Source organism: Tetrahymena thermophila (assembly GCF_000189635.1).
Source record: "Tetrahymena thermophila SB210 genomic scaffold scf_8254403, whole genome shotgun sequence".
Classification (NCBI taxonomy): domain Eukaryota; phylum Ciliophora; class Oligohymenophorea; order Hymenostomatida; family Tetrahymenidae; genus Tetrahymena; species Tetrahymena thermophila.
In genome coordinates this window covers 238,497-262,005 of record NW_002476186.1, presented here as the reverse complement: position 1 = coordinate 262,005, position 23,509 = coordinate 238,497, and the positions used below count along the sequence as shown (strand labels likewise).

Here is a 23,509-nt window from a genome sequence, read left to right as displayed (position 1 = left end):
TGTTAATGGTAATCAAATTTAACGCCTTTTCAGTAAATTATTTGAATGAATCAGTTTAAATGTGCATCGATTAATTCATTAATTTGTAAGAAGATTTTTTTGAGCAGTGTATATTTATTGATATGAAAAAAAACAGGCTATAGATTATGATGGATAATAAATTTTAAATTTTTTATCAATATTTTAAGAATTCTTAATCACTGGCTAATAATTTTGAATTAATTTGAACAGTAAAAATTTACAATAATATACAAAATAATTACCTTTTTTATTTTAAATTACAGCAACATAAATTAGATTTATAAAAATATTTTAATTTTTAGAAGAAGAAAACCCATTATAGAGCTACAAAAAAATAGAATGATTTGAATTAAGTATTATTTAATAATTATGGTTTATTTTTTATCTATTTATAATTTAAAACATAAAATAGTGAAATTTTTTTCTTAATTCGATAAATTCCAAATCAGTAGTAAATAGCAAGATATGCTGACTTTGGAGTTTGTTGATGTTTTCTATTTCTCTCAAATGAATTTATTTATAACTTAATACCAAATAATTAGTGGTCGTAAAAAACTCAAATTATGCAAAATTAATAAAAAGATTATTTCTTAAAAAGTTTATTTATTAATTCAAATCCAATAGAAATATTAATTATCTATTTCCGAATTTAGCTTAAAGGATCTCTTTAATAAAATCATAAATCTTCTTTGAGAGCATATAAGATACTAAACACACTCAATTCTTTGATATGGATGAAGAGATTTTTTATGTAATTATTTAGCTAGTTAAATGTTTTGCCCAACATTTTTATTTATTTATATAGGATTAGTTAATTTTCAGATTATTAAGTACTCCGATTGATAAAAGGGCCCTATAAGATAATTATAAAATCCGCGATTTTCTGCAAAATCATCCTCTAAATTTAAAGTATAAATTTAGAAATGAGGCAATTATGCAAATATGCATGAATGCTGAGTTGTAAGTGAAATCAGCTAATCAAATTATTTACCAATAAAGTATGCAAATACATTTTTAATTAAAATATATTTGGATCTAATATATGATTATTTATTTAGATGATTTATCTGAGAAACTTTTTGTAATCCTCAAAGGAACAGTAGGGATCTACTTTCCTAAGGAATTTAAGCAGAGATATGAAGATTTGAAGAATGAATTGTCAAATGATATCTTCAAATATCCTGTTTCTGATTACAAAAAGCTATTGAAATTCATTACTTTTAAGGAGAAAGATAGTTGGTTTGGAGAAATAGGATTGATAAATCATAGCATAGCTAATTAAATAGCTATTGCTGAAAGCGAAGTATACTTGATGACCATTGATAGCAAGTATTTCCAGAGATATATTTATGATAAAGAATTGAATTTCATCAAAAGGAAAATGAAAATTTTTCAGTCAAATCTCTTTTCTGACTGCTCTGTCGTTTATTAAAGATTAATGCTTTATATGTCATCTAAGCAAAAATATGTTTAAAAGCAGTCAGTTATTACTGAAAATTAAAAAGATGAAAATGTCTACATCATCAGAAAAGGAGAATTTGGAGTAATTTTTGATAAATATGATCTGCTATAATTTATAACTGTTAAACAATTATTTATTTAAATAAGGTGTATAAGCAGATATAAGACGAAGATAGTATGTTTGAAAAAATGAATAACCCTCTCAAACAAGTAACTCATCCTGCTGAGTAGTTTATGAGAAAAAAATAAAAAGACAATAAGAAATACACCAAGAATACAAAGGTAAAATTGATTAATCCTTTTTATACTATTAGAAAATTAAACTTATAAAAAATGAACCTTTTAAATAATATTAAAAACTTTTTTAATTAGATTTTGAATTTCTGTTTTATGAAAAAAATTTATTTTCCTATAAAATTCATACTAATTTTATTCTTTCAATACTTAATTTTTTAATTAGTTGAAAGTTATTTAAGTTAATGATGTGGTGGGGGAACATGATATAATCATGAGGAGGCCAGCAAACTATAGCTGTATTTGTGAAGGCTATGAAGGAGGTTCAGTTCAAGTAATCCCTAGTTTAATTTTTCTTTATGTAGTAGACTAAGATTAAATGTTCCATAACAGCTTAAAGGAAAAACTTAAAGCTAAAATGGTAGATTTTAATGATAGAGTGCATAGAATTTCTTCTTAAATGCAGAAATTCGGTGATTTTTTTTTCTTTAAATCACGTTAAGTGGTACCAGAAAAAACATATGTTAAACAAACCTCTGTTTTTGAAATAGATAATCAAACTAAAAAGATAAAAAAGATTAATTTGTAGGAAATAGGCAAGTAGAATGATAACTAGGATGAAATATAATAAGTAAATGAAATAAAATAAATAGTAAATAAAATCCAAAAAGATAATGGAAAAGAAAGTGAAGACCATAATGATTTTACTTATTTTCCTTTTAACACAAATATTCATTAAAAAGTTCACTATTAAAACACTTTGCCCATTTCTAGTAAAGATTTTGAAATCGATATTCTGAAGCCAAAGGAAATAAAAGAAAAAAATAATATAAATAGTTCATTAAATCCACCTTCTCAAAGGCAAAGCCAGGTTAAGATACCAGAGCCAAACGATACTGCAATACAAAAAAATAAAATTAAGACTATTCCAAATTTTCGAGTTTCACTTTTAAAAAGCTAAAATTCTTTGTAAGAACTGATAACTAGTCATAGAAAAAACTAAGAGAGTGGTTCTTATTCTTAAAGAAGGTATTTCTCTTCACAAAGAGTAATCAATAACAACGATGATGAAGCTATTAACAATATAAGTAATTTTGAATTTCATAATGAATAAGTTATGCCATCTTAGCTAAGCTTAGATAACTAAAATAATATTTCTAGAACTTCTTTAGATGATTAGGCAGAAAAATCTTCAAAATCTCCTATTAGGATATTAAGCAGAAGGACTATCGTTCTTACAGATAAAGATTTAATAAATGAAGAAGAAGAATAGCATTAATCTTCTTCTTGCTCTTCTTTATCTATCTAACATAAATGCGATTCTTCTCGTATCTCATAAATAACAAAAAAGGCATAATCTATTTTGGTAGATAAAAATAAAGACTTTTTATCTCCTACACAAATATCTCCAGTTTAGACTTTCTATTAAGATAATCAAAAGACTAAATTTTAAAGAAAATAAAAGAAAGCATTAACAATTTAAGGTGGTTATAAATATGATAGTACACCTATCTAATAAATTCAAAATAACTAATAACATAGCTCAGGTAAAAAGAAGAGTATATATATAGATGAAGATAAGCCTCTCTAATATTTTGAAAATTTAGAAGTTTTACAATAAGATAAGGTGCAGCGATAAAGATAGGCTCAAAGTGTTCATTAATAAAAAGTTGCTGATAATAATGAGAGCGATTAGAATGATTTGAGATAGTCATAATATAAATAGTTTAGAGATAATTTCCATCTCTGTAAAGTACACTCACAATCAAAATTTAGCGATTCTCCACAAGATGAAGTAGGAAACGGTTTTAACATAACTCCTAAAAATATTACTAACAGTTCATTATTTAGCAATAGAAATCCAAAGCTATAATCTTAGAGTAACATCAGTATAAATTCAAAAATTACTGATAAATTTCTTTAAAGAGCGATAGAAGAATCTTAATTTATAAAAAATGAAGTCCTGAATTAAAAGGACTTCATTTAAGTTAAAGATTTAAAATCATAAAATAAAAATGAGTTAAAGTCATTAATAGAAATTAAAAATTTATAAAAAAAAATGACTTAAAAGTAAGATCCTACAAAATATGATGACTTAATAAAAACATCCTAAATGAGAGTTCTTGATTTGAACATTAAATTAAATGAATAGAAAAATAAAAGCTAACTTCAAGAGGAAAGGCAACTTTTAGAGATTTAAAAGAATAGTTTAGATGAGGATTTAAAGGAACAAATAATCAGAAAACATATTAGTAAAATTGGATTAGTTTCTCCTTAAAACTCCAAGATTCTTACTAAAGCTATGAATTCAGTAAGCCCATCTAATAGCTTTTCTAATAGTGAAAGTGTATACAGTGGATCAGCATCAACAGGAAGGAATATACTTAGATAAATGTAAATAAGATCTTTACAGAATAAACCTATTTCTAGTGATCAAATAGGGTCTCCCTTAAACAATTCTCTAATTAAAGCTAAAGAAAATGAGAAGTAAAAGAAAGTAAGCTTATTCCATATCAAAGCAGAGCCAATACCATAAGATGAGGTCTAAAATGAAGAAAATATGAATATAGAGTTGACAAAATCAGAAAACGTAGAAACTCCTATTAATGGAGTTGAAATAGAAAGAAGAAATACTGAAGATGGCAATCAATCAACTTCTAGAATGAGAGGGTCTTTTTTCAGTTATAATGATTACGCCTATTCTACCCCTTAAAGTAAGATTAACTCGAGGTTTAGCAGAAAACATCAATTTTAAGATCCCCTTAATATTGGATTAAAGAACTTTTCTACTTTCTTTAACAAATAAGAAATGTCTCAAAACCAAGAAGATGATGATTAAAATATCGATAAATATAAAATCTATGAAAGCTCAAAATAAAACAAAAAGAGCAAAATTCACTTTAAGAGTTCCGTAGATGAATATTTAGAATTGAAAGCAAAAGCATTATCTAATAATTTTGACAAAAAGAAGATAAAAAATAAGGATCTACCTTTTTTAGATAGTTATGCAAATCAACTCTAAATAAACCTTAAGCGTCTTTTTTATCTCAAATTAAAAGAAAACTATTGCAAAGAAACAGGATTTTAAAATGTTCAAGAAAGAGTAGCTGATCAAGTTTTAGACAAAAATTTCCAAATGTTTCTAAAAAAAAACAAAGATATAATTCCAGAAAAGAAGAATCTAAATTATTTATATAATTGGAGAAGTAGTGAACCAGTTAAAGGATCAGTAATTGAAAAAATACAACATCAATTACATTTAGATTAGAAAGATTAGCCAAATTATTTAGAAGGTAACATTCCAGTCTAAGGCTTTACCTCTAACAATCTCAAATTGCCAAATTTGAGTGAAAAAAAGAAAATTAAACAATAAAATTAAAGGAATTTACATAATACATAATCTTAAATTTAAGGATAAACCTCAATAGTGTTAGACAGACAAAATTAATCAATGGTACATCTTGATAATGTAAATAGTAGCATACCTAATATTACTAGCAGGCATAATATATCTAATTCTATTATAGAAGAAGGAAGAAATAAAATAATAAATCAAAGAGCTTAGTAATTCTATGAAAATTTACAAAATATTTAAGAAAAAAAGAAAAAAGAATTGCAGTAATTTAAAAAAATGTAATCTAAAGAGGGTAACTCTATTTTAAATTTCCAACAAAAGCCCTAAATTATAGGTAGTATTAGAAGCTAAGCAAATATAGAACTTGCTAAAAAAGCATCTTATAAAGAATTCAATCAAGCCTATGATGAAGATTTGCAAATGCTTGAAGAGCTGCAGGATTAAGCTAAAAACGATTTAATTCAATTAGATAAATTTTTTTAAACTAACAAGAAAGCAGAAGAAGCTTTAAAAAATTACAGCTTATTATAAAAAAACAATGCTTCTTCAACTATTTAAAGCAGTTAACACAATATTAACAAAGGGATATTAAACAAACAAGGAACTTTTGATTCTTCTAAGCTAGAAGAAGAATTTAAAATGTAATAAAATGAAAATCTAAACAAAATAATTAACAATTCTTAAGAAGAGGAAAAATAAGATTTGCAAAATAAGCATATTTTATCTCCTTTGAATAGTGTTTTAAAACAGAAAAGTAGTAGTAATATATTAGAAATTAAGAACAGATATGCATCTCCGCAATATATAAGTAATATTCCAAGAAATAATATTAAGTCACTCAAGTAAATACCTACAAAAACTGTAGAAGAAGAAATGAAAGAATTGACTCATTCTATAATTTTAAAATATGGTCTGTAATCTAAATTTAAAACAAAAAAGTTTAAATGATTAATTTTAAATTAGTTAATGATAAATAATGTAAGATATAAGCTAGTTTAATAAACTAAAATATTTAATTCAAAATATAAGAAGTAAAATAAAAATTTCACAACACCAAGCTTTAATGATTAAAATTAATAAATAATATTTGAAATAATAAAAAAGAATTTACTGAAATTATAAAATTCAAAAAATGTAGACTGTTTATTATTTTTATAAATTAATTTAATCAAAATTGTTTACAATTTATTATTTGAAAACTTTTTAAATTAATTCCTATTTTTGTAAAATATAATTTTATACATAAATAGTAAATTACCGAAAATTTCAATTTTGAAAATATATAAATAAATTAAAAAGGATTCTAACTTAATAAATAAATAAATTAAATTAAATTAAATTTAAATAAATAAATAATTAAATCATAGAAAAAATATAGACAAAAAAGAAGTAAATATATAAATTATCATTCTTATATATTCTATATATGCATAATTTATTTTATAATTTAAGAAAAATAATATTTTTTAAATTATTAATTAAAAAGTTTAATAAAAAAATATTATGGATTGTTAAAAAAATAATTTTCTTGTTGTATACAATAAGTAGATATATAAACAAGAATTTAAATGAATTCATAACAAATTAATAGTTTTTGGACATTATCAGTTATATGAATCATGCTGATGATACTAATTTAGTTCAAAACTACTTGCAGTATTTGAGAATATATTTTTGAGAGAGTAGTGACCTTTATTTTTACAATAAACGAATATTCTATATAAAGAGTATAGACCAATTATTCCAAGTAAAATAAAAATAAAAATAAGACTTATAGAATAAAAGTTTGATTCAGAAGATTCTTCATTATTTTCTTCTAAATTCTTATTTTCTTTTTCTTATTCATCTTTTTCAATTTCTTTTTTCATGTTCTAGCACTCTACACAATTTTTATACCAGCCGTTAGAAAGTTTTTCTTTTTTATAGAATATAGGAACATTTTATGATTTCTGTGACCCGTACTCTTTAATGTTTACTGTTGCAACTATTGTGTAGTAAAGTTCTGTAGGTTTATTTGTTAATTCACTTATTGTAACATTGAAAGTTGCTTAAGAATTAGCTTTTTCGGCTAATCCTAAACTTTTAACAGCTTTTCTTATCAACAAAAATCCGTTATTAGACTCAGCTTAAGTAAAATATTATTAATTTAAGTCTTTATAATTGGTTAAATTTGTATGGCAAACTGAATATTCTTATAGAGAATGCAGTGAACTTGCAAGATAAAGCTCATAAGTTACATAATTAACTTTAGCACGAATTTACAAGCAACCCTACTCACATCGGATATTTTAAGCTGAAAATCTCAGTCCTTTATTTGATTATTCACCTATTTCTTCAACTAAAATCGAGTCATTTTTTATGTAAAATGAATCAAATGGTAGCATAAAAGCTTAGTGATTATCAGAAGGGAAAGAAATAGCTCTTATTATGTACTCAGCTTTTTTTGTTTTAGGATCTAATGAACGAGGTTTTGCACCTATATATAGTATACTTGATTTGGCTATAAAATCATCCTCAGGGTTGTTGTTATAATCTTCTTCTTCTTGTTTTTAAGCATCGAAAGTTGAAAATGTGTAAAATTTATAGTTTCCGAAATTTTTCTAACGCATAACCAAGTCAGAGCTAAATTCTTTTACAGCAGCTAAGCTTTCAGATAAAGCCAAAGTTGTGTCTCCAGCACAGTCAAATATTTCAACTATAAAAGGTGTTCCCCACTCTCTGAAGTATTCGAATGTATTTACGAATTTTGATGATTGTGTCTAATAGTATTTCACATCATCTATTACATGCATAATTCCTTATGTATCTAAACTAACTACGTATTCTAAGATACTCTAAAAGTCATCATCTAAGTTACTCAAACTATTATCCTCAATCATCTTAGTAATATTAAGTTAGCATGTACCTTGATTTATTTCAAATTCAAAGTAAATTTAACTTTATGTACGCTTTTAATCAATTATGTTAAACTCTGCATTAGCCTTTAAAGCACTAAGTGTAACATTAGGCATGTTTATATCTGAATTAAATTATTCTCTAAAGTGGAATGACGGGAAAAATATGGACAGCTTAAAAACTGTTTTAACTAAACCAAGATTTTATATGCTGTAAGATACTGAATCACCTTGTCTAAGAGACCCAGAACGAGGGTGACCTGGCAAAAGATTAGGGTCAAACTTTTTGTAATAATCAATATCAATATTTTCAATAAAGTAAAAAGCATCATTTTTCTCATTTAAGTTTTCAATTAATAGCAGATCATTTGATGTTCTATTTTGACTTTTTTAAATAGGTATTTCTAATACATTATTCCATTCTTTACTAAATGTAATCTGATGAATAACTTCTTTTTTTTCAAGCCAACTGGAAGTATCTGCACCTTTCCTGTCTTGTGGATTAATTAGGGAAATTTAAATTTAACCTGAAAATATAGTTAGCTTTACAATACATTTTTCAGATTACAAATCAAATATTCTCATCTTCTTGGGTTAAATAACATCCTTAAAATAAGATCCGTTTAATAAAGCCTAAATGGTCTCCTCTGCTCTTAGCAAGAAGGTAATTTTCTATCTTATTTAGCTTTCTATTTTAGCAACGTAATGATAATTTTTTTTATCGTGAGAGAATTAAATTCTGTGAATATCTTTGCTCATTTACCCTACTACTTAGTTTCTCTTCACAATATCTTCAATCCTTTTAATAAATTTTATTAATAAATAAGTAAAAAATGTTAAATTTAATGTTATATAAAAATTACTCTCTTATTCCGTTAATTCTTTGATATAGATTATCAGCATAAAGAGTTATTTTGTATTCAGAATTAGGGTTGAGAATAAAAAATTCAAAGGAAGCTTTATTGTTTTCTTCATGTAAGCTAAACACTGTATAAGCTACCTCTTAAGATTGTAGGGATATTATCCTTTAAATACCATCTAAACTTAGATTGATTATTTAATTCTGGTTAGAAGTTAATCTAGCAAAAACATTATGGTAATTATAGCTGAGCATAACACCAAAATAGTACATACTTTTTTATTTTATTGAATTCATGTTAAATAAATAATTGATAAAAAATTTAAAATTTACCCTTAGCTAATATAAACTTAATTATCATCAGGTCTAATATCAATCATATTATTCATAATATCTAAATATTTGTTGGTTTGAAAAGTAGGAAGACCTTGAGTGCTATTTGAAACTAAGATATAGTTATATCCAAACTATTCTTGATTATTTTATTCATTATCATTAATAAGCAATTCAAATTTTAAATTTTTAATATCTGATCCAACGTAATATTTAAAGTAATTAATTTGATTAGCTTCGTTTGAAATTGGAAAATCTTTTCCTTCTACTAATTCTAAAACACTTTTATCATTAGTAACAAGTAAATTCATATAGTTTTCTTATTTATTTTCATTCACCTTTTTGTCTAAATTGTCAACTGTTATAAGCACTTTGCACGTATTCATTTAGCAACCTTCTTTATCTTTTGAATGAATTTGGATGATTGCAGATTATTGGCTAAATATATCCAAATTAGATTAATACTCTGATCTTTAACTAGTAGGGAAATTCTATTTTTTCAGTATTAAATCTTATGTATCTTTAATTATCACATAAATACGAGCATAAATTTGCAAATGTGAAGAGCTTGATGTTACTTCTATTTTAGTATGTTCTACACCAGGCCTTTTGTTAAAATTAAAAATATATGATGACTCTTAATTCAGTATTGTATAAATATGATATGGATTATTATATACTGTAAATGCTCATTAATTAAGGCATTCTCTAAATATATTTTTTGCTCAAAAAAAAGTGCCAAAAAAAATTTAAGAAAAAAATACCTTAATTAATGAGAATTTACAGTATTATTATAAAATAAAAAGTTTTATTTAAAAATTAATAATTACATTATATCATGGAAGAAATAGCTGAATTCATTAGGAAGAGGCAGAGCAGTTCTGAAGTTAATACCTTCAAATAGTTAGAAGATTGATCCATCATTAGATATAGTAATAGTAGCAAGAACATCTGTGTAAGCATAACCAGCTAGAGCAACATTGCATGACTATTAATCTTCTTTTATTTCTTAATTGAGAAAAGGACAATACCTATCCAATAAATCTTAATCAATAACAAATCCTTCAAAGGCTTTGAATTTAGCAGTGTTATGCTAATTATTAGGCTTGGTTATTCTATTATCAAGAGAAAGATAAAAATCTAGATTGTATTATTCCTTAGCATTAGTGATAACTGAAATATAATATTTAGTGTTTTTTTTTATTTAAAATGAAAAGTATTAAGTTTTCTTTTTATGGAATAAATGAACATGAGACAAATTCAATTCAAATTAAAATGCTACAAAGTCTGTGTGATAATATAAAATTAGACTATTTAACTCATTTTCATCTTTGTTTTGATGGAGAGATTAAATCATGCCAAATAAAAGCATTTCTCCTTCAAGAGTACCATCTTATATAGTTATTTAAGTGTCAACTTCCTAATTTTTAAATCTAGCATTTTCAGGAGTTTCTTGAATGATCTTTTAGCTTGAATCTAGATAAACTCTATAATATGCTCCTAATTTTTTGAAGATTAAAGGATTAATTATAAGCAAATTTCTTAGTAAAATATTTACCTTAAGTAGTTAATAGGTTTAATGATAACTTTGGAACTTTGTTGTTGCTATCAACAGGAACTTTTAAGTAGAAGTATTTCTTAGGCTATTTTTAGCTAAATACTATAACTTATTTAATACCATCAACAATAAGTATTCCAGGTTCCTAGTCAAAATTTTCATTTTTATCAAATGTGATGTGAGGAGTTATAGTAAAAATTGCGTCTGTCTCTCCAAAGACACTTAAGTAGAATGTTTTCTCTGATAAATTATAGTCTTTTTTTGTATAAGTAATTACTTTTTATTCATTACTTTACTTTTCGAAATCATGCATCCTAGGATATTAGCTTAATGTAGAAGCACGAGCCATAGCTGATCCTAAAAAAGGTGTTATAATAAAGTCTATTTATTCAATTGTTCCTACTGCTGGAGAAACAAATTTATAAAAGTTAATATCAAATTTTGCTATTTAGTCTTTAAAAGGGATATTATTTTGCAAGAGAACATGCTAGGCATCGTTACCTACTCTTAAAGCATATTTATTTTCACTATCTGTAGTTCCTATATAAAACATAAAAAATTAAAATAATTCTATTATTTAATAGTTGTTTGTACCTTTTAAAGCAATCACATATTTGCAAGAAGTTTTATCTTCACACGCGCTTTTATGAGTGAATGTAATAAATTCTCTCTTAGAATCACCAACTTTCACAGCAATAAAAATATTTTTGTTATCTTTATTTTCGCTTTTTTCATAATCTTTAATTTCTTTTTCAGTAACTTTGCAAATAACATTTTTCTAAGTTTCACATTTCTTAATGAAAATATCATTATCACCAGCAATATTGAATAACATAACTCTTACCTAAATTACATCAACAGACACTATTTTTAACAAGTAATTGGTCAGCTCATCTTTAGAATTTAAACCTACCACACTATCGTGGAATTCAATGGTTAGCTAATCTTTGTCAAATAAATAGGCTTTTAAGGAATATGTTAATTCAGTTTTTGCTATGACTTTTATATAATAGAAATCATCCTGCTTGGTGTATTTTAATCTATCCTAAGCTTTTAAAACTATTTGTTCACTACCCCAAGCTTCAAATGTCCAGTTCGGATCTGCCTTTTCTTAATATCTATCCTTGGTGAAAACTTGAATAGTAGCTCTCCCAAAGTAAGGGTGAATATTCAATATTAAATCAAAATTTTCATGATTTTTTTACTTCTATTTTATTTATATAAAACAATATATTAAAAAAATTCTGGTTAATTATGATAAAAAAATATATAAATTTTAAATATAATAAATATCAAATAAACAGTAATTACAGCTTTATTTAAATCGATTTTATAAGTAGCTACTTCTTCTTAAAAAAGATATCCCTTACTTATTTCTTAAAGCTCCAACGAAATACTTGCTTTTGTTGAAGTTGTTTAAAATAAGAATGACTGCTGACTAGAAGAATAAATTGTAAATTAGATTTCAGAATCTTTTGTAAATTTTTAATTTCTAATAGCTAACCCTAGTCCGTTTTCCCAAATAGAAATACCTATTTACAAATATAAATAAATATATGTGAATATTATAAGTCTTTAATTAATTTTTTACCATTAATCACTATAGAGCCTTATTTAGCGCTGAATTCTATTTTATCATTTATTAGACCTTGCTCAAGAGGGATGATTGAAGCAAATATATTACTTAGTTCTGAAGTTTCAATATTATCAAATTTAAGCGCTATCTACTTATACATATCTTACTTAAGCTAGATTGTATATTCTTTACCTGATTTATTAAAAAATTTTAGTAACTATTAATCTTTTAAATTGTGTAAATTATACCAAATTGATAGACAAGCTTTTCCTCATATTCTACTTCAATTACATAATGGCAGTTTTCACCACTTCTCTAAGTTACTTCTATGTAGACCTTTATTTGTTCTTAAGACTTCTTTTTTTCTATTAAATCTTCTCCTGGGATAATACAGATTTCTCTTCCAACATTTTAACAAGTGTATACTTTGCTTTCAGGTTATTCATTCACAAAATCCTATACGGCATATGCTAATCTAACTTCAGGATCATCAAAAGGAGTTTTTCCTTTTACAACAACAACTAGATCCTAATTTGAATGTATCTTTTCCAGCTCTAATTTATAATAAGCTGCGAGCTAGTTCTCAGATAAAATGTCATCTATTTACTTTCCTATTTTTATCTGCTCAGTCCTAATGTTATCAGGACTTTAATCATCTGAACGTGTGCTTGTAATAGCAATAAGAAGTAATAATAAAATTACACCTTATTTGTATCTCATTATATCTATAGCTATTTGTTTTTATAATTATTTAAGATAAATCAAATTTTATTTAGTAAATAATTTATGATTCTTAAATCATTCAAAACAATAATAAATAAATAAAGCGACTCAAAATTAACTATTAAATTTTTATTAAAATATCAAAAAGCATCTATTTTTCAACTTAGCTAAAAGTTAAGATATATAAATATTATTAGTGTGATGAATTATTTATTATTAATAATAAAAAACTAATACTAAATATTATTGATTATTATAATCTGATGATATAAAAATTAGTAATATTAATGAAATTTTTAAAATTTTCTTAAATTTTAAATAAATTCTAGTAGTTTTTCTATTCTAAGATGTTTTTTAATATTCAAATAACAATTTATATTTTTATTTCTTATCTATTTATTTATGCTTGAAGAAATATACTTTTATAAAAATTATTTTCAAATTGTAAAAAGCTACTGAATCGCATAGATGCTATTACTGTAAAATGAATCAATTATTGAGCGATTAAATTTGTAGGATATTTAAAGAGTTTATTAATATGATATATTTGATGCAAAATATAAGCAAACTAGTATAAAATATTAATTAGGGTATTTATGGAATTAGAAAGTATGATAAAATTTATAAATCCATAGCTTTAAGAACAAACTATAATTTTATTAAATGATAAAACAATAGTTTGAATGCATATCATTTATTATTATAAAAATGATTGGAATAAAATTTACATCTAATTTGCGATTATTGCGATTATTGATTTATTTATTAGCTTATAAAAATTAGTAATTTAATATCATCAGGATTGAAGGTTTTTTTTTGAATAAAGTAGCAAATCAAGTATAATGAATGATGATGAATAATAATAATGAAGTTTAATACAATTATGGTAATAATAAATTTATATTAGTAGCATATTTAAATTCTATTTTATAAATAACTGTTAAAGTGGGGAAACAAGTTAATAGGAGTTATAAATTACCATCATATGAATCTTAGTAGAAAACTGATAATAGTGATTTTGAATTAGAAAGTCCATTAAGAGAATAGCAAAATAGAAATGAGGCAAAAGAGAAACAAAAGTCAATTATTAAATTAATTTCTGCAACTTAACCATTAGATAATCATTAATAGTAGAAAGATATGATTACTTACTAGTCTTTAAATATGAATTCGCTAAACAAAGAAAATAATTTATAAAGCTAAGGATCATTTACTTCTAGGGGTTTAGATTAAAATGAATTTTTAGAAAATTAATCACCTACTTAAATATAGCAAAATACAAGTTTTTAAAACAATTAGTCACCTCAAATTCACTATAAGATCAGTCTAATGAAAAAGAAAGAGCTTGAGAGAATTTAAGAAAATGATGATGAGAAAGTAAATTCTTCTCTCTAAATTACATCAATTTAGTAGTCAAGAGATTTCCATTCAAGTAGAGGGAATCAAAATCTTTAAGATTTGGATGGGAAAATAAAGGACACCTTAAATGCAAATAGATTTAAAGATTTACAAAATTTACTTGAAGAGTCTAAAAATTAGTTAAAAAATGATTTATAGGTTATTTTAAATGGATTAGAAACAGATTAACTATTGATCCAAAGCAAAATAAACGATTTATAAGACGAATATAATGCCATATTACTAAGAAAAAGCTAAAATTAGCAAATTGATGAAGAAAGATTTCTATAAATAGAAAAGAATCTTCAAAAATAGATCAATTATCTTCAAGCATTAAGATATGGACTTTAGTAAAGCTAAAAAAATATGTAAACACCTTTTTAAAACCAGGAAGAGCCATCTAAATCAAAACAAGCTGCTGTAAACTCTGTAATTAAAAGTTAGCAAAATATTCTTGAAGATTAATAATAGGATTATCAAAAAAATTAAATGCTACAACCTTAAAAAGAAATCAGCTAAACTGTCTCAGTCAATCATAACAGAAACGATGACATGAAATAACTATACAAAACGGAAGCAATTTGTGCAAACAAGATAGATGAAGGGACTCAAACAGAGAATAAATAAAGTAGCTTGTCTCCTATTAATAATAATATATATAATGTAACAGGAAATCAAGCTAATAAAATATAAGCACAATATCAGTAACCTTTAGTTTTGTAATAATACAAATAACAAAAATTGCCTAAGCAAGAAAACCACACAAGGTAGTTAAATTTTATTGTTTTACAATCAATTTAAATATAACTTTTTTAATTTGTATTAAAAGCGATAGACTAATTCAAGAAGTTTATAAAAGAAATAATGGTTAGAATGAAGTGAAGAGATAAGAAGCAAGAAAATAACTTGAAATAGATGAATAAAAAGTAAATAATATAAAATAATCTGATATAGATTTTAATCGTAAAACTGCTTCAAGATAGAGCAGATAAAAAGTAGAAATAAGGTAAGCAATTTAGGAATAACCTTTTAATCACACAAACTCTAGGTCTAAATAAGCTTTGAGTAATAACAAAACAAATAATTAGGCAACGTTTATTTAAGAGGAATAAAACAAGTAAATGTTGCTCAAACGATTGAATAATAGAAAAGAATTTTAGGACACAATTAAAGAAATTTTTTAGCCATCTTCCAAAAACAGGTAAATTTTATTCATTGCAATAATTAATTTTTATTATTTAAAAAATAAAAACAACAAACTTTAATTAATTAAACCTAGAATTGCTTCTCCTTCACCAGAATATTAAAACAAAAGTATGATTAACTAAAGCAGCTATCCTCATGATATATATAGTATAGAAAAGGAGAAGGAAAGGTATAAGGCAAGCAAGACTTCCTAAAAATTGGATTTGAATGATATAAAAATACTTCCTAGAGATCCTATTATAAAGCAAACAAGTAATTAGCTTTTTAATTCACGGAGATAGTAAAATAAAACACCTGATTCTTATTAAAGTCATAATGGAAGACTGAAACGATTAGACTAGAGTTATAATTATTTGACTCCAAAATAGGATTTTAATTAGGGAAACAAAAGCAATTATAGTTATAGCACTATGCAAAATGGTAATAACTAAAATACTACACCAATTAAAAAATTTAATTAGTAGTATTCATAATCAAGCATAAACAGTAATAATGAAAAGTAGATAAGTATAACATCTTAAAATAATTTAAATTCTTCTAAAGATAGTATTAATATGTCTTAGATATTGAGCAAATATTCTTTATCGAGAAATAGATAAAAAAGAGCAATTTCATACTTAAATCCACTCGAAGAAACTCAAAATTCGTATCTAAATAACCAGTGCTCTTGGAAATCAAAAGTTGACTATATGGATTAGGTAAAATAAAAGTATAATTTGAAGAGCTCTCCAGAAAATTGGAAAAAAATAGCTAATGATGAAGATATAGAAAGCGAAGTAAAAATTGAATAATTAAAATAGTTTTCTAAAATGCTCAGCATTAAAGCTAAGAGGAAGTTATAACTAAGCAGGGTGAAGTCAAAAAACAGTAAAAATGAATTTTTTTTAAACGAAGATCTAATGGAAGCAGATGATCTAATTATAAATTCAATAAAAGCTAAATTAGCAATAATTGATACCGTAAATAGGCAGTATGATCAATAAATATCTGAATAAGGAGAGTCTCTAGAATAGTCTGTCTAAAATTTAGATATAATAATAAAAAAAGATAAAAATAAATGAAATAAAATTTGAAAATTTAATCTTAATTTAACTTGTAAATATTACTATATATTATTATAATGTTAAAATATATTAAAAACTTCTTTTGCAACTAGCTAATAATTAGCAAACTCAAATTATTTAAAGAAATAAGATTTAAAATAAAAAATAATCCAAATATTATTTTTAAATTAATTTGTTAATTTGAGATTTACCTAATATCAAATAAGTCCATAAAAAAAATAAATAGAAAATCCAAAATAGTTTTAATAAATAGTTTAAATGAATGTACTGAAATTGGCATATTATATAACTTTTACTCTCTTTTATTATTTTATTCTAATTTTAAATAAATAAAAAATAGAATTAGCTTGATTTATATTTTTTAACTTAAAGTTAGTTACATTAGACAAACCAAATTTATAGTTTTAAATTCCAAATTAATAAAAGTAATTGATATAAAATTTTTAAGATGGAATTCTATCTATAAATTAGAATAGGATTTATCTTCCTACAAGGAAATGTATTTATTTAGTTTAAGAGAAAATAATAAAAACAAAATTAGATGTTTTATTTTGATATTTAGAAAAATTAAAAAAGAAGCAAACCTTGAAAAATTAATTTAATAAAAGAATATAATCAAAATATTTGCATTTTTAATTTTGTTCATTGAAAATTTATGTTTCTTAAATTAATTAATTAAATATTAAAAATAGTGAGTTTAAATTGAAAGTTGTTGAAATATTTTCTAAAATTAATTAAATTAAGTTTTATAATATTAAACTGTTTATAAAAATATTCTATACTATTAATATGCTAATTAGCCAATACTTTGTTGGTATTTAGTTTAGTAATATTTATGATTTATTTAATATTTTATATGTAAATCTATCACCTATTTATGGTAATACTGCTTATATATTTATAAAATATGATAGATAGAATAAATGAATGAAAAAGAGTGAAGAAATAAATATCGAAGAAGACTTGATTGACACTTAGCATTTATTAATGTGAGATTAATAAAATTCCTTTTAAATTAATCAGGCCATAAAAGGTAAAAAGAAAGGCCGAGTATAATACAAAGAAATTAATTAGTAATATTATATTTGTGAATAACAAAAAAGACAAGGAAAATTGATGTAAATTTTTTATTAAAAATATAGCTCTAAAAAGAAGTCTTAGAAATAATAATAAATAAGAGAGGTAAAAATTAAGTTCGATTAGTTAGAGTTTGTAGTATTTTGATATTCCAAATAACAACAAACAAGTATATTAGGATTAATATAATCAAATTAAACTTTAGAGAATATTTTAGCCTTGAATAAACTGAAATTTTGCTTAAATTGTTGATTATCGCTTTCTTTTATTAAATTATAATTGAAATAATAAAAATAATTCATAACTCAATTACAAATTATAAAAATGGGAACAATATTTGAAGCTTGCTCAGCCTGTAGCAATAACTCAAACTAATCTAAAAACGTCGTTTTTTGTATATGGTACTGACTCATTATTTAAAAATAATTATTCTAATTCATAAAATTTTATATTCTCGCAAGTTGTAAAAAATTTAAGCTTTGTAAAATTAATTAATATTTTACAATATCATATTAAGGATAGCAAAAGTATATTTTTAATGATTAATGAATTAATAATTATTATTAAAAATAGGATCGCTATGTAGCTGCTTTTTTATTTCATCATGACTGGATTGTGCGTTAGGGAATTTTGGATTAAGAAAGTTAAAAAGTAGCGCTTTTGGACAAAAAAATCATTTGTTTTATATGCTATATTCGCTCTTTCCATCAGTAAAATACTTTTTAGAGTTTATTTTCAAATCAATAATTGAATAAATATACAGCTTCTTAAAGAAAAAAATTACTTAAATAAAATAAAATTATAATCGGTTTTAGTTAGTTTAATAATATAGATAAAAATCATATTTCTTTACTTTATTTAGTAAATTAATTTTTAATTACTTTACAAAAATAAAGTATCAAAGTAAAAGCTGTATAATAAATTAGTCAATTCGATAAGAATTTATATAATCATGATTTAAAATTATTTTGGTATTTCCTTACTTATTTATACTAAGGCAAATAATTTTAAATTACTTTAGAAAATTAAAATTTCAAGGTGAAAGCTGAAAAATAAATTTATTATTTAGTCAATTTTTGTTACAAAAAAAGAATATAAATTTGATTTTAAAATTATTTTTAAAAATTAGTTTAAATAACATATTTGGCGATTTATAGTTTCTCATTCATGAAAACATTTGATGTTTATAGCAGATAAATCCTTTTCTGCTCAATTTTCTTTTATTTTATTCATAAATATTATAAAATGACAGACTCTAAAAAAATCACAGAACGCAAACTGTACTTTTATTATTGCATATTCATATTTTAATTTATTTAAACTAATTTAAAAGGCTGTTAATTGTTTTTTTGGTTATTATGCTAACTCTAATTGGCTTGATGTTATTTAGTTATTTTTCTTAAGATGGAATGTAATACAATTAGTGTGAAGATTTAACAGGTTTGTGGATAAGAATAGCTGGAACTGTTATTGGCTTTCTCTTTGTGTCTATGGGGTTTTTATTTTATAAAAAATTTTCTATCTAAAAGAAAAATTTCATATCACTGTTTACTATTGAACAAGAATAAGGAATCAAAAATTTCCTGGATTAAGAAGATAAGCTTGAGGATTTATTGTAAGATTTCAAAATGAAAAATGATACTGATTTTAACATATATTTTTATATTTAAAATACTTTAGGAGTTTAATAGTTGTCTATTTTTCTACCTAATTTTTGCTTCTATGTGTCTTAATCTACTATATGCTTTAACTGTAGAATTCTCCTAATGAGAATAGCTGTACCATTCTCCCACCAGTAAAATATATTAGAAAATCAAACTAAATTTAAAATATTTTTTTTATTTAGAGCTACCTTAAATAAGCTGATGATGGTCGTGAAGCAGGAGAACAAAGTTTGAAGAGTTTTATTTAAATAGTTGTTACTTTTTTGCCTTTAATATATTTATTCAACTTATTTAAGTATAAAAGACCAAGAACAGAATATTCTAATGAAATGGTAATCAACCCTTTCTCAATATTTTAAATTATTAAATCAAATTTACAATCAAATATTTTAAAAAGAATTTATTAAAATAAAAATTTAAGAAAATTATTTAAATTAATTTGCTTAAAATTATTATAAGAAAAGCTTGATTTACTCTTTAAAATATTAATTTTCTTTTAATTTAATAAATATAAAAAAATAAAAAATTGATTGAAAACTAAAATGAATTTGATGATTTAAATTTTTATTTTTTCAAAATTTATTTATTTTATTAAAGATACTTTTTTATTTAAAATTTAAATTTAAAATATAGAAAAAATCTTTGATTTCAAATGAAGATTTATAAAATGGATTTGGTAGAAATATTCAATTTAATAACTTGATGAAAAGCCGTAAAAACAAATATAAAGATTCAAGTAATAATGACATTAGTGCTTCCTTATCTTTCATTAGTAATAATGAAATTTGAATAGTTTTCCTAAATTAAATTAATAAATAATAAATATGTTAAAGAATAAAAAACCAGATTTTGATAAAGAAAATAAATATATAACTACTATATAAAAACAAACAAACAAACAAACAAAAAACCAAAAATAATAAAGAAATAAAGATATAGTAAAATATCTTAATAACAAATCTTAAGTATTAACATTAAAGTATTAAATAATTTAATTCATACTTTATATTAGATCATTTAGTTTTCTCTTTTAGTTCTTATAATTCAACTAATTTTAACTAAAATACAGAAAGTTAAAAGCTAAAACAAATTCATAATTTAAATAAATATTAATTGTATTCTTCAATTATTAATATCAATTATCAATTATTAATGGTATATATCAATTATAAACAAATATCTTTAAATTCAAAATTATAATTATATATTTTTGCATAAATAATTAAATAATTTATTTTATTAGGTTCATTTTTAAAAATTCTTTATTGAAAATTTATTTAAATTGTATAAATTTAATGATTTTTTCTTCAAAGAAGACATAATGATTTATTTAGAAATTCTTCTTAAAAGATAGAATTTTTTTAAAATATTAACTAATTTTGCCAATTTGTTTATCAATTTTTTTTCTTATCGTATTTGATAAGGTAATAGTTAAAATTACTCAAATATAAAAAAAAACATAATGAAATATAAATATGATTCATGATTAATTAATTTTGTGAAAAGTTGAGAAATAAAATATTTAAGATATGCTGTTTATTGCATTACAAAACTAATATTTATACTGAAAATAAAAATAAAGTCTGAAATTTAGGAGAGGATTATTTATATATTATCATAATTTATAGTGCTATTGAATACAAAAGAAACCAATGAGTGTATAATAAGCACTTTTAGTTATCTATCAACTTATGAATTAGTGAGTTGATTTCATTTGAGATTAAATATCTTTTTTATTAATGTATTTAAGAGAGTAATTGTATTAATTCATTAACTTAATTTGAAAGAAAAGATTATTTTCTTAAAATAAAAATATTTCAATGTTAGAAGTTGTAAGTTCAATTAATTTCTTTTGAAGCTCTTTTTTCATTGTTCTATTATTATTCGTTTTTGTCATTTTGAAGAGATTTTGTACCATTAGAAGTGTTTTAAGGCTTGTAAAGGTCATAAGTATTTTAGAAGTCAATATCGTGATCTTCATAATCATCACCAGAGTTTTTATGATTATTTTCAAAATTAGCATTTATAGAGAATCTATCACCTTCTTGACTTTCTTTCTAATTTTGATAGATTTTAGGATGCTTTTTTTCTGTACTTAGTTCCTCAGTTAACTCACTTTAGAGTTCTTTGTGAATAGGTTGTACTAAGTTATACTTAAACAACAATATTGGTGCTAGATAAATAAGACAAAAGCCAGCAGCAAAAACACCAATAGATTAAAAAAAGAATTTCAAAAAAACCATTTCACCAGTTGGTAATAAAATAAAACCAACTATAAAGACTAAACTGGAAATAGTTATTACTAAAGAACGTAGAAAAACATTAGATTGATTCGAATAGCGACCTAGTAAGAATTCTGGGTGCTTAGAATACAGGAACCCAAGCATCAAAGAGAAGCAGATGCAGACTCCTGAGCAATCAATAAAGCATCTATTGTAAAAAGCCTTTAAGGGATCTAGCTCTTTTATATTACATTTATCTTCTATCTAAATTTCCCACTAATTTTCATTCGATTTATCCTTAACAGTATCTTGCAATATATATATGTTTATGCATAGAATTAGGCAAAGTAAAAATACAGATAGAATGTAAACACAAGCTTTTGGTTTCTTTGAGTTATCTATGTTGCACCTCACTAAATAAAGCAGCACTCTTTTGATAGTTATCTCAAAGTAGAGGCGATACAAAATAATTAAGGATATTCCAATAATCAAGCCGTAAAAGACTTAGTTCAAAGCATGCATTCCTAGGTAAAGACGACAAAATAAAATGAGGGCTACAAGAGTGATAATGCCAATAGTGGCAGCCACTCTTGCTAATTTGTTCTCTTTGTTTATTTTTCTTAAAATATAATTACGCAAGATGAATTCATAGAAAATAGGACCTAATAATGAATGACCTGAAGGATTTCCATATTCTTAATAGCAAACCCATTCCCATTAACTCACCTTATTTCCAACCCAATATGGTCTTGGGCTAGCAAAAAGAGTTTTCATAATTGAACAAATATAGCTCACAAAAGCAAAGTATAGTAAAAAGTTAAGAATTTCAAATTTTTTTCTAGAGAATGCGAATATCAAGATAAGTAAGCCAATGACTATAGTAGGATTGACAAAGTTAGAGATAATATTCATTAAAAACTTAAGAAATTCAACATCCATATTCTTCTAAATCGATTACTAAACATCTAATGAAGTATTGAAAATGGTATTTTGGAATAAAATATTGAGAATTGTGGAGAGAACTATCAGGAAAATACTTAATCCTAGCAAAATATTTGATTTTTTAGTGTAAACATTTCTATTTTTTTAATAAGGGTTAATCATATTTGAATCTCTGTGTTAAAGCAGCTATGCATTAACTCCATTTTCTTCTTAGTTTCTAAGCTAGTTTTCCATTATCTAATTAAATAACTGCAGCTACTGTAATCTTTTATTTTAATGTCTGTGATTTTATTGGTTTGGATTATTTCCTTTTCAACAATTTTTAAGCTGCTTAATAATTATTTCAAATGCTTTCAATTAATTAATATAATCTATCTTTGTGCACACTTAATTTTGATATAATTTACAAAAATTTTTATTTTGATATATAATTGATTATAATTTATTACTAAAATAATTGAAAATCCCAGATATTAAACAATTTTTAGTGAAGCAAAGCTGACAAACAGAAATATATCTATTTTACTCAAAATATTTCATTCACAAATTAATTTTTCTTAAACAATAGAAGGAATCTATTAATTTATTTTTCAATCTAATAATTATTTATTTGATAGCCCATCTCATTCTTTCTAGTACGTTAAAATCACATATTCTTGAGAATTCATTATTTTGATAGTAAATGTGCTTAATATATTTGCAAATCAATTTTCATAAGATTCACAAAATAAGTGGTTAGTTTTTTTTTTTAATAAATGAATGAAATTTCCATTAGTTATAATTTATAAAATAAGAATCAGAGAAGAGGAATTTTTACTAACAAATCAACCTAATCTAAGTACATCAGGTTGCTTAGTATCTGATCAGCAATTAGCATAATATATGTAACTATTATGAGAAAAAATAAATAATAAATAAAATA

The 23,509-nt window shown here is 23.5% G+C and overlaps 5 protein-coding genes across 5 annotated transcripts; 3 read left to right on the top strand and 2 right to left on the bottom strand. All coding sequences in view use genetic code 6, as the record gives it.

The window, feature by feature from the left end:
* Positions 1 to 751: 751 nt before the first annotated feature.
* Positions 752 to 6,019, top strand: TTHERM_00474650 (cyclic nucleotide-binding domain protein; the record flags this gene model as incomplete). Its single annotated transcript, XM_001023948.2, has 5 exons — positions 752 to 772; positions 827 to 1,019; positions 1,080 to 1,564; positions 1,630 to 1,764; positions 1,943 to 6,019. The coding sequence occupies 5 exons, from the start codon at positions 752 to 754 to the stop codon at positions 6,017 to 6,019; spliced, it is 4,911 nt and encodes a 1,636-aa protein (XP_001023948.2).
* A 656-nt stretch (positions 6,020 to 6,675) lies between these two features.
* On the bottom strand, positions 6,676 to 13,011 carry TTHERM_00474640 (transmembrane protein, putative; the record flags this gene model as incomplete). Its single annotated transcript, XM_001023947.2, has 9 exons — positions 6,676 to 8,764; positions 8,829 to 9,098; positions 9,158 to 9,763; positions 9,988 to 10,657; positions 10,716 to 11,255; positions 11,310 to 11,922; positions 12,027 to 12,247; positions 12,307 to 12,483; positions 12,540 to 13,011. 9 exons carry the CDS (start codon positions 13,009 to 13,011, stop codon positions 6,676 to 6,678), a joined length of 5,658 nt encoding a protein of 1,885 aa, XP_001023947.2.
* An 849-nt stretch (positions 13,012 to 13,860) lies between these two features.
* TTHERM_00474630 (hypothetical protein) lies at positions 13,861 to 16,679 on the top strand (the record flags this gene model as incomplete). Its single annotated transcript, XM_001023946.2, has 3 exons — positions 13,861 to 13,900; positions 13,961 to 15,179; positions 15,242 to 16,679. 3 exons carry the CDS (start codon positions 13,861 to 13,863, stop codon positions 16,677 to 16,679), a joined length of 2,697 nt encoding a protein of 898 aa, XP_001023946.2.
* A 1,404-nt stretch (positions 16,680 to 18,083) lies between these two features.
* TTHERM_00474610 (transmembrane protein, putative) lies at positions 18,084 to 20,212 on the top strand (the record flags this gene model as incomplete). Its single annotated transcript, XM_001023944.3, has 7 exons — positions 18,084 to 18,160; positions 18,333 to 18,469; positions 18,889 to 19,039; positions 19,093 to 19,374; positions 19,440 to 19,554; positions 19,606 to 19,755; positions 20,057 to 20,212. The coding sequence occupies 7 exons, from the start codon at positions 18,084 to 18,086 to the stop codon at positions 20,210 to 20,212; spliced, it is 1,068 nt and encodes a 355-aa protein (XP_001023944.2).
* Positions 20,213 to 21,261: 1,049 nt separating this feature from the next.
* On the bottom strand, positions 21,262 to 22,821 carry TTHERM_00474600 (PAP2 superfamily protein; the record flags this gene model as incomplete). The annotated part of the gene is made up of 1 exon (XM_001023943.3): positions 21,262 to 22,821. One exon carries the CDS (start codon positions 22,819 to 22,821, stop codon positions 21,262 to 21,264), a length of 1,560 nt encoding a protein of 519 aa, XP_001023943.1.
* Positions 22,822 to 23,509: the final 688 nt, after the last annotated feature.